Source organism: Pogonomyrmex barbatus, unplaced genomic scaffold (assembly GCF_055798465.1).
Source record: "Pogonomyrmex barbatus isolate J1 unplaced genomic scaffold, ASM5579846v1 scaffold14, whole genome shotgun sequence".
In the NCBI taxonomy this organism is placed as follows: Eukaryota; Metazoa; Arthropoda; class Insecta; order Hymenoptera; family Formicidae; genus Pogonomyrmex; species Pogonomyrmex barbatus.
The window spans coordinates 1,241,479-1,253,236 of NW_028297110.1; the positions used below are offsets into that span (position 1 = coordinate 1,241,479).

General features: G+C 33.7%; 1 protein-coding gene across 1 annotated transcript; it reads left to right on the plus strand.

The window, feature by feature from the left end:
* Positions 1-2,694: 2,694 nt before the first annotated feature.
* LOC105424897 (uncharacterized) lies at positions 2,695-10,952 on the plus strand. Its single transcript, XM_011635397.3, has 5 exons — positions 2,695-3,005; positions 9,365-9,545; positions 9,711-9,871; positions 9,945-10,064; positions 10,234-10,952. The coding sequence occupies exons 1-5, from the start codon at positions 2,986-2,988 to the stop codon at positions 10,400-10,402; spliced, it is 651 nt and encodes a 216-aa protein (XP_011633699.3). The 5' UTR covers positions 2,695-2,985; the 3' UTR covers positions 10,403-10,952.
* Positions 10,953-11,758: the final 806 nt, after the last annotated feature.

Genomic DNA, 11,758 nt, shown 5'->3' on the forward strand with positions numbered 1-11,758 from the left:
TTAATAATTACCTTATGTAATAATTATTACATAATTATGTAATAATAATTAATTATTAAAAATATTATTATTATTAAAATATTATTATTTATAATTTAAAAAATATTTTATAAATATTATCACCATCCAATCCTTCTAATAATTATCTTTACCTTGGGTTATTTACAACAATGTAAGATTTCAGGGTAATCTTAATATTGAAAGAAAGGATCTTTTTGCTACAGAACAAAAATTTCCCATAAATTACTATAATTTATGACTTTTGCAAATGATATTCGCAAACATAAACTTTTGAAATATTACAGAAATTTAAGAGCCACCAAATTATAAAGTGAAGTTTCTTTTTATATCTATTTCTTTTGATTCTCTTAAGAAAATCTTCGTATGTAAACAAGCATATACATTTCAATTATCTGTCATATTCATCAATTATCTATTACACATAGTTACATTAATTTCTTTTCTTCATATCAAGAGAGTTTTAATAAATATGATTAAATATCTTATATTTTTATCTAATATTAACTTTGCTAATATTTCTCGTGTTTTTTTTTTTTTTCATTCCTTTACATTTATACAAAACAACGTTCGCAGAAAGTAAGTTGCTGTCGTGAGCATGCTATTTGACATCGAAACTTCAATGATTATTCCGCGATCTGCATGCAGAATAGCGGCCAAATCGGGTTGGAGTTGGCTTGTTTATGCGATAGCCGTGAAAAAATTCTGTTCGCGTTCGTTTGTTGCGATATTTGCTTCTTTTTCTTGACCGTCGATTTGATTTTTCGAGTTTGAGGCTGCGTGAAATCTCTACATTGTTCGCGCCGGCCTAGCGCCTTCGAGAGAGAAGCGACCAGTTTCGAAAGAGCAATACGAAGAAAAGGGATTTGCGATTTTCACGGCCATCGAGAGAGGCGACTGGTCTCTGATTTCTTTCGTGCGACACGGAGACAGAGCGAAAACGAGCGATAGGGCACGGATCGTGTAGAAGGCAATAGCAGCAGGGTGCCACGGCATTCTTGCCTACAGCACTTTATGCTGTAGGAGTCCGTGTCTTTACTTTCACTGCTCGCGGTCTGATCTAAGACACGTTGTCCCTTGTGGCGACATCTTTTTGCATCTTGAAGGGCCGTCGAAGCGACCTAACATGCTCGCGAATCCAGGATGGAAGAAAAACGATCGTGTAATTCGCCGATATCGATCAGCTAGACGCGATAACGCGATCTCTTTCGAATGCAGTCCGTCTATTTCGATCACCGATCGGACAATACCTTTACCGTTCCATCGACGGCAAGACCATCCATTGGAATTTGAATTTACATCGTGCTGGGCGAAGACGAGCCACGGATTCCAGCGTGGCATAAATTTCGCGAAATGTGTGTGTGCGGCGCCGGCAATCGAGATATTGACAAAGAGAGAGGGAGAAACATTGAAAAGGAATAACACACGTAGGGAAATGTGGGTATGCGACGACCATCTTCTAAACCACGGATGAAAGGGAAAGGAAGAATCAAATGAAATCTGCATGCCTCCGCCTTCTCGAAATTCTTGATAAAAAACTCCTTGACCAAGTGGAAATAAGAGAAAGAAAATGATCGATATTAAATTAATCGTCTTAGATTTTGTAGAAAAAAACTAATTTTACACAAATATGGCAGCCCCTTTTTTAGAAATTTCACATAATTATTTATTATTTTATTATGAGTAATATTCAACATATTTCCAAGTAAAACGTTTTTACATAAATTTACATAATTCCATACGTTTAAATATACGATATTTTATTGTTATTGTTTTTAACATATATGTTATGACACAGCATATTATATTGAGTTAAATAACAAAATTTAAAATCGTTAATTTCAATTATCGCTGCGTTAATTTCAATTGAAAATGACACTTATGGCACTTTGGGAAAAATAACCAGTTTGTTATCCAGGATTGCGGAATATTTATTCAAGATTCACCGTGCGTTGTGTATGTACGTTTGCGAAATAAAATAATACCAACGAAAATATCGTCGCGTCAATTTATCGAGCAGTGAGCATCGTCGTCGTCGGCGTATATGGCAAATGTTCTGCAATCGAAATGCAAAAAGGTGCGCCATTATCTAAAACCGCAAATGCTGCTTGACAGAATTCAATACACTTCAGCATTAAAATATTTATTATATAAAATGGAAATAGCTACATCCAAAGTTTGTAATCATTTTAAAGTTGAATTTTTAGTTTTTCTTCTTTTTCTTTTTCATTTATTATTTTTTTCGTTATATTTCTTCTTTCTTGTATCTTTCTTTATTCAAAATTTTTCATTTTTCCTTTAATTATAATTCCTAGTATAAATTTATACATCATATGTAATGCATTTCTATCTAGTTTTGATGATTGAGACTTTGATAAATAATAAAAACAAGCATAAGCCACAATAAAAACAATGCAATAAATACGTAAGGTAATCATTGCATTGTAACATAATTTTTTACGTTAATATAATTTTTTAAATACATTAATAAATTATGTCATAACTAAGACTTGAGAGGGTTGTAAGCAGACGAGCAAAGCAAGGCGGGTAATCCGCCGGCTTTGTGCAAAACCTGGGATAAAAGCCCAGAATCGCATTGCACACATGTCACGTGACGTGAAGGGGTGAGTGTGCGCGTATCATTAAACATATATCGGAGTATCGCATTTACTATCGCGGACGGCTTCGGCACGGGTGGTTGCTGGCAGAGTGAGAGTGCCATATATATAGAGAGAAGGGGAAACTCGGCTCGGCACTCCAAAGTACACAGCCTCCGCGATTGCAGTGGTGTACTCTTTCTCGGTTTCCTTCCACCAGATTGTCGTCTGATATTCATTCCCTCGCGGGCCTCGCGCCAGTGGTAACAGTCGGCCACAGACGACGTGGTTTCCGCACATTCCGCAAAACCTCGAGAAGGGCACGGCATCTGCAGAGGATCATCAGAATCCGCCCTGGGCCGCTGACACCATGAAACTTACGCTGTTCACGTGAGTACGCCGTCGACGATTCACGATTCCACCGAGATTAATACCGAATTAATCGATTACCTCAATGCCCCCCCAAAATGAAATCAATAATTCAAGGTCTTTATTTTAAATGCGACTTCCCCCATTCAAATGGGAACTTTTTATGTCATAGATCTATTTTATTTTCGTTATTAAGCTCCTTGATGACGAAATTGCAATTACATCTCACTGGTAGTGGCTACCACTTATGCAACGAATTTCTCTATTTTCTTACATTTGCTTTACAGTAAATGACAGGTCTTTCTCTTAAATATACGCGTCCAGAAAAATTATAAAAAAAATGTAAATAATTACTTATTATATAATTGCAATTAGCGCGAAGCATTTATATCGTTTGTAAAAATAAGCGAATCAAAGGAAGAAAGTTTTCACGATTTAATTCTTCATCTGCTGATTTCGACCGCAAACTATTCGTAGAGTATCGCCTTCGAGAGACAACCTGGGCAATTGGCAATTCCAAGGCCGATTAACACATTCGTGACTGAAAGGTACAACGTACGCTACCGGTCGTTTCAGATTTAATATCTGTCATCCTGTTACCTGTAATCAAAATTGTTGTGTTTGCCTGCGGAAATTGCGGCTGCCGGGCGTCAATAACTTTCGATCGCGGACGTGGATCGATTTATGACGCTTAATAGCCAATACGTCCTGGATCAGTTTGACGTATTGGTGTTTCCACACGGTTTGAAGACAATGCATACCGGTTGCCGGACGATAAAACACGTGTCCCGCTTCTACAAGAAGTTATTCAATCACCGCGTTTTACAAACTGTCGGCTATTGATTACTTCACGCTGCGCTCCCCTTTCGACGACGATTTCGATTCGATTCATACTCAGGCGCGAACGCGCGGTTGCGAGCCGAGTATTAATAACGGGATGCAGAGAGATACGTTATGCAAACGAATGGCGGTAGCTGCTCGAAGTTCTTTCCTGGTTCTGACCAGGAAATTGATTAGAAAAGCCATAACAGCGAGAGTGAGAGCGCATAAGAGAGGGATTATTATTGAAGTCGATTAATAGACCACCATGTTCACTGTTACTTGAGCAGAAATTCGTATAAATACCACGAGTATCACCGTTGCTTCTCCTTGACATTATACTAACGAGTAACGGTGATATGTTTTCGCTCCTGTATTACAAGTCGACGATAAAAAAAAAAAACAGAGATATTTATTACACCTTATGCTTCATCAAGGCAATAGAAATGCATCAGATATGTGGTGTATAAATTTATTGCAGAATTATAATCAAAGAAGTGGAAAGCTTTGAGTAAAAAATATAAGAAAGAAGAAACATAATGGAAAAAAAAAGATAGATGAAAAAGGAAAAAAACTAAAAATTTAATTTTAAAGAAAAAAAAACATTCAAAAAAAATTAAATATAATATCTTAGTTTATGCAAAATATTATATTTAGTATACTTTAATAGAAATTACTGTCTTCATTTTTTTTTAAAGTTTTAAAATATTTTTTTATAAAAGAAGTTGTTCGTTAAACCTGACGATAACTATTTTAAAACGTATATTATAGAAAATGATTATAGACATTCTCTTTTTAACAAATATAAATCTTTTTCATCAAAGAATGACTGAAGAAAAAAAAATGTGTGTAAAAAGAAGAATTAAAAAGTGTCAAAGGACAATGGCGAGAGGAAGATGAGAGGTGTAAGAGACTTCTTATGCAGGACGGGAGCGATGCAAACCCACGCATTAATGCTAACAATGTCCTGCAGGCGGAATATAATGCGAATGTAATTGTTTCCTTCCAAGGCGAAGTTCTAGTAACTTTAGTGATCCTGTGTCGCGACAAGACATAATCAGATGGAGGATGAGTTACTTCACTCACGAGATGTAAATCTAGATTTATGTACGTCAGAGGATATTATGCTAACACGAAAATATATTCCGCATTCGGACAGTTTCGTAGACCTGTATACGACAAGAATTATGTTTATTAATTACGCCGAGTGACTATTCTCGTTTACCGGTGAACCGGTTCGCTGATAAAAAGAAAAAGTAGATCGCAGATTCTACAAGCGGGTAAATCAATTGCATATATAACTTCTTCGGGCATAACTTCTTTTGCACTTTATTTTAGTTTTCTACTTCTGAATTAATTATCATCACTTCATATTCTCAATATTTTTTTTAAAAATACTTTCCTCGCCGGGAGAAAACTTTTATACTTTTGATATATTCAAAAACTTCTTTATTGATAATATTAATAGTAGTCATACAGCGTTTGTGTAACTTTATTAAAATCAACAATATCAGAAAAAGTGCAAAAAAGAAACAAGATCAATTTCAAGTGGCTATTAAATTATGATAGTTCTCATAAAAACCGCGATAACGATGTAACTAATGCCATTAACATTTATATTACGATGTAAAATAGATTTAATCCTTTTATGCCCATTAACGTCTACAGGTGCTTTGAAAATGTGTTCAACGTGTGCTGTTGGCATCTATAGGCGCCTAATTGTAAGTTGGGTCATTTGATGCTAATGGCGCTTGTACATACTGGATTAACATTGCTTGACATATGTTTTTAATTCAATTTAACGTTTCAACGCTTTCTATATACTCCTTATAGAATGTGCGACGGAGCATTTCGCCATTCACAGCATCGGTTGCGATTGAACATCTGCCGTCTGCCACGCGCATCACGTATTAAAATCAGTGAAAGGGTTAAACGTGTCATAGTAATTCTCTACGTCTCGTTAATAATCACGAATCGATAAGTTAAGTTAGCTGCAAACATTGTTATAAATTAAATTACATATTTATTCTTATTCAGCACATCAAAGTTTTATCCAAATACTTTATCAAATTAAAATATATATATTTTAAAAAGTTCAGAATTATAAATGTAATAACAAATAATTATAATATCTTAAACTTTTAATTATTGTGCATATTGAAAATTAACAAATTAGCATTGCTTGCAATGCTTAATGTAATATTAATAAAAAAATATATTCGACACGTATGTCTTTTATTAATTTTTTTTATAAATACATATTTAATAAAATTAAATTAAATTAAAAATTAGTTAAACATACAATTTATTATAAAAAAAAATCACCATTTACTTAAAGCAAAATTTTAAAAGCAAAAGCAAAACAAGAATATAGGCCCAAAAGAATAACAGAATTGAGATTATTAATTTTCGGCCGTTTGCACTTCAATTAAAATGTACGGATGTATTTTTCTTATCCCGTTAAACGTAGCACATGTCCTTACTAACGGTAAAAGCATGACTTCGCGCAATGAATAATGAGCAACGTTCCGTTCCATTTTGAAAAATTTAGGAGTCGAATTTTTATCCTCAGTGCAAATATTCATGTAGAATATTAATGAAATACCTAATGCATCCACAGGACAAGAATATTTATCGGAAACATGATTGTGGTATGCAGTTTGATAAATGAGACGCGTTATTTTCAATTAACTTCGCATACAGAGAAGCTGCGGAACAATTTTTATTCTTCAGAGTGTCCTTTTAGCAAGAAGCTTGATCATTACTTGCGAATAAAGGACTTCTGTGTAATGACGTAATAGCAATTATAGCCAGAAGCATAAAGAAATTTGTGTCAAGAAACTGCAAAAGGCCAGCAGAGAAGAAGAAGCTCGAAATTATAAAAGTGAAGAGTATCTAGCTTAAGACATTGAAATGCTAATATCTGCAAGATGTTTTTGTTGCTTTTGAAAATAAAATTATCATCCGGACAAATTGTATTCCGAAAGATTAATTTATGTTAATATTATTGACTATGAAGATACGTTATCAATAATGGAATAATGATTATGCAAAATGCAATATTTGCATAATTATGCAAATATGATAATTATGTTGTTTCTTTAAATTTTTCTTAGAGAACATTTTATTCAATTTTATCCTTCTGACATTGTTTAATTTAGTACTATTATTAGACATATCAGACATGTTGAAATTCGCGAATGGGACTTAGGACGCAAGTATTCCTTGTCTCCTAAGATGTTAAAGCCTCCTTAAAATTAACAAGGTGTTATTTGTTAACAAGGTTTGACGTCAAGGTAGACATAATACAGAATAATCTTGAGAAGAGAAATTCTAACATAATTAGACGGTACTATTTGATTAAAGGGAAATACACTGGGAATCTACTCGTGAATTCTGTATAAACAATGATTAAGTTTCGACAAGTTTGTCGTAATACATCTCAAAATAATATAAATATTTGATGGAGTATTACGCAAGCCTCTTTTCAATGTAAGCTTAGAAATTTTCTTCCAAATTATTTTAATATATGAAATTATTGTTCCATAATTATATTATGTAATTAAATTAATTACGTAAGTAAATTATTCAACGATAAAAATAAGTTACTAATTTTTCCGTGACTATCTCGCAAAGAAATCGTGTACATCTTTACTTGATTGAACATCTTTACTTGACTGAATGCGATTATGCACGTCCCACGTGACGAATGCTAATCTGTCTGTGTAAGCACGACCATAATTAATGACTGAAGAGATAAATGAATAAATTACAAATGCAAATCAATTTTGTTAATAAATAATTATCACTCCGCACTTAATGAATTGAAGAAATAAAATTCTAATTATAATTGAAATTTCAAAAAGATTTAATTTGTATAGTTTTCGATTTCATCAATTCACATAAATCGCAAATTATTATTTTCTAATATTGCGAAATATCGAAGCTTAGAAATTATTATTAAACCTGTTTAAATTTAAAGAAATACATTTTTCTAAATGGCAAAAACGATGTTGTTATCCGGTTATCTCCAGATATCAGCGAGGTCGTCATCATTCTCGTTTCGATTCACGCGTTTGTGCAGTCAGTCCAGCGTGGGTATTCCCGTGGCGATGTACCGATCGAGATCACCAGGCTCGTCTCCCGCGAAATCCTTCGAAATTTCTCCCCCTTTCTTCTACCCGGGGGCTCCCGAGAGTTCGGCTGGTTTTCTTGACATTTGTGAGCCGTCTCACGTATGAATGTCCCGTCGTAACGGCGCGGCCAGGCCAATCCCGAGCGCCACGAGCGCGCGAGTTGCACGAGAGCCGTGCAGAGAAAGTGAGTCTCGTGTACGTGAATGTCACAGGTCAAAATCCACCTGGTGTACGCGGATCTACTACGAGCGAACGCGAACGCGAACGCGAATGCGAACACGCGAACGAGCAGGCGGCGCGCCGAGCGTACGTAATAATCGTTGCAGTGCACGTCGCCAGTAGGATCTTTCGTCCTCGGATTTCTTTTTTGATCCTGGCGAAAGTTGCGATTGTCGGACAACTCGGCCTGCGTACTACGTCCTGCGCAAAATTCGCGTACAAATTTGCCCGACATTTCGATCTGTTTTCATTTAAAAAAAAAAATCGCGACTTATCGCAGATGAGAGCTCGAGAAGCAGGCGGACGTAGAAAAGAAGAAATCCGTGTGTTTCTTGAAGGAAAACAACACTTTTGAAAGTCCAAGATCCAAAACAAAAATCAAAGAGAATTGTAAAATAGAATAAATATTTTAAATGAATTAAATTCAATTTAAAACTTAGACGCGAAAAAGAAATTTTACTCTTCGATAAAAAGAGTCTTCGAAGGTCTCTTTTAAAAATAATAAAAATCAAGAATTATATAAGAAATATTGCATTTAAATTGTAAAGAGCAACAGCTGCGTAATCTCGCGAGCCAGCTTTTGGTTCTCAGAGCAACACGCCGACTTGCATATTCCGCTATTTTCTAAATGCAACCTGTCAATTTAACCGCAGTAAACGCCATAAACTTGTTTCGTGACGGCGTTACGCTGCTACTTAAATAACATACTTTTTTAAGCTTAAATACGTCTATAAGCAGCGGCACAGATTGTCACGGTTTTTCACACAATCATTCAATGGCTTAACACTTTTCTTCTCGGTCAGAAAAATCATTTTCTAAAGACGTGGCTTGCGTATACGTTTACGTTTTGTAATCTGCAGCTGTCGCGTATCTAACACAAAACGGCACCGCTCTTCCGTAATTCTTTATGCTTATTGATCTATTTTACAATATTACGCGTATGTTATCTTCAATTCTTCCAATTTTTTTCTTAAATAAATATAAATCTCGGCTATTCCATAAATAAACAAATGTATACAGAAATTGAAACATTATTCTATAATTATATATTTCTTCTTCTTCTTCTTTTAATGAGCATAATTTGGAAAATTTAATTTCAAAAGAATTATATAGTCATTACATACATATTCCGTCCGAAGAATAAATAAATCAAAATTAAACATTAATCAGAAAATGTAATGTGTGTGTGTAATCGTATTTTTGCAGAATATTAGCCCTTTGTATAATAGCCGTCTGCAGATCAGCCGAAGAGGAATATGATTACGTGGAGGAGGCAGCGCCCGTGACGCCGGCGCCAACAAAACCAGCAAGTGGTCGACTAGGAGGTCTTTTATCATCAAGAGGACGCGCAAATGTGCCAAATGTGTCAGGAAAAAAGAGAACATCGGTGAGATTGCAATCTTTTGTATTACGCAACATGTAACATTCTATCTATATTATTAACTTATAATTTATATAACTTGTATTATAACAATGCATACGAGGTAAATCATGAATATTGAAGAATAAATCTAATATTTTTCTTTTTCTTCTTTTTTTTTCCCTCTTTTAGGCACAGTCAACGACGACGAAACCGGTAGAACAAGCGCCCGTAGAAGAAGACGAGCTGGAAGGCGAAGACGCTTTTGATGAAAATCAGGAACACGAAGCGCCTACGACGACGACTGAATCTGCGAAGAAGCTTCGAAATAGCGGTGGCGTTAGACCTTTCAGGTAATTATTTATGTTGTAAAGTATAGATATTTATCCAGATATCTTTACAAATGCGTGTTTAATATAATTTCAGATCAAATGAGGATCTCCTAGCTGCCTTGAAAAGACGAAGAGCTCAGACAGGACCTAGTAGTCATTCACGTGAAACTGCCGCCACACATTCTCCAGTGGAACATACCACAGCCAAATCAAAGTAATGCAATATTTCAAAAACATATTATTCCGTAACTTCTATTGATTTCTTTTTCAAGAAAAAAATTAAAAAGTAACATTCACAAAATTTTGTAAATTATTCCAAACGTCGTGTGCGTTGCATTCACGCAAAAATATTATATTATAATGTGTATAATATATGTTTCCAGAGCTACCACAAACAGTCGTAGCAAGGTTACCACAGGTAACGAGGCGAAAACATCAGGACGCGGAAGGTTCGGAGGAAGAGGTAAGACTGTTCAAGAAGAAGTCGAGGAGACGCAACGAGAGGAAGTCCAAGTGAAACCCAAAACCAGTTCTTATCGTAGGCGCACTTAAATCAATCGCCAATTCGTAATGAAAATTGTCTGAGCTTGTTGATTTTTTTTTAAAAAAAAGACGCGCATAAATTAAATTTGATTCTATCAGTGCCCGAAAATAGTCGTTTTCTTCACACTAAAAGATCTTGTAAAACAAGTTTACCCGCTAAATTTTTACGCATGCCATTGATTTAGAAGTTACAGTTTTGATTTCCGTGTACGTGCATCTTTTATATATAATTAATAGTAAATAAAATTATAATTCATTTTGGATATGAATTATAAGAAGACACGTTCTTCTTGAAGAACAACAGCTTCATTTATTTCTTGCGGTGCGGTATTAAAAATATGATCGATGAAAGTGAGCGTATTGATTATTATATGACAAGTGTTAATCAAAAGGAACAAAATCTTTTCCTTATTAAGCTTTGATTGACGCGTGTAAGAGATGAAAAGAGACGATGGAAAAGTCATGTGTACATAGCAAAATACTGCCGTCCGTCAAGCACCTAAATCATTTATTGTATAAATGTAAATTAATGTCACAATAAAGTTTCTCTGGAAAGATATTTTAGGCTGTCTTTTAATTATTTTTGACATAAATTTTACAAAACAATTATTTAACGAATATGAACACAGTTACTATATTCTTTGAATATGAAGAAAATGAAACGTCTAAGCTCAATAAACAAACTTGTCCAAATTAAAATTATTAGTTCTATATAAAATTATATAGATGTTTTCTAGATGTAATCTTTTTACCATATATATAAAAAAAGTTTAAGCTATGATAATTAAATTGAAAAGCAAAAAATATGATAACAACTTTTTAATTATAACATAAATGTAAAGTGCTATTGCAAATAAGAAAATTATTTTAATCCGTTTATATTTATACAAATTAATCATTATCTTAATCTTAATAATTTTTAATAAAACATTTATTATTATTTCATTTTTTAATAAAATATGATTATTACTTTGAAAACATGATAATCTATAATTATAATATTAGACATATAACATTAGACTGTCAATCAACTGTATGATATGTGCCTTTTCAATTAATTGTAATAGTAATAAATGGATTGTCAAGGTTGTTTTATTAAGAGATATATTTTCATAATTTTACAGTGTCTTATTGTTCATCAAAAGAAAAATATAATTGAAAGAGAATAAATTTTGCCAGATTAAGTAATCAGTTAATTTAGATAATATCTTAATTGTATATAAAAATTATGAATCAATTTTTTATGTACAAATGTGAAATCATATGTGCAGAAGTTTATTTATCATCATGATGAGAATAAAATAACATTTCTCTTTCAACTTGTGATACAAATACTATAAATATGTATTATATAATTAAAAATTG

What these genes read in the sequence shown, in the direction of transcription:
- LOC105424897 (XM_011635397.3), top strand. Translation starts at nt 2,986, where the DNA reads ATGAAACTTACGCTGTTCAC. An exon ending in CAGGAAAAAAGAGAACATCG is followed by an intron (nt 9,546 to 9,710) that starts GTGAGATTGCAA and finishes TCCCTCTTTTAG; the next exon opens with GCACAGTCAACGACGACGAA. An exon ending in CATACCACAGCCAAATCAAA is followed by an intron (nt 10,065 to 10,233) that starts GTAATGCAATAT and finishes ATATGTTTCCAG; the next exon opens with AGCTACCACAAACAGTCGTA.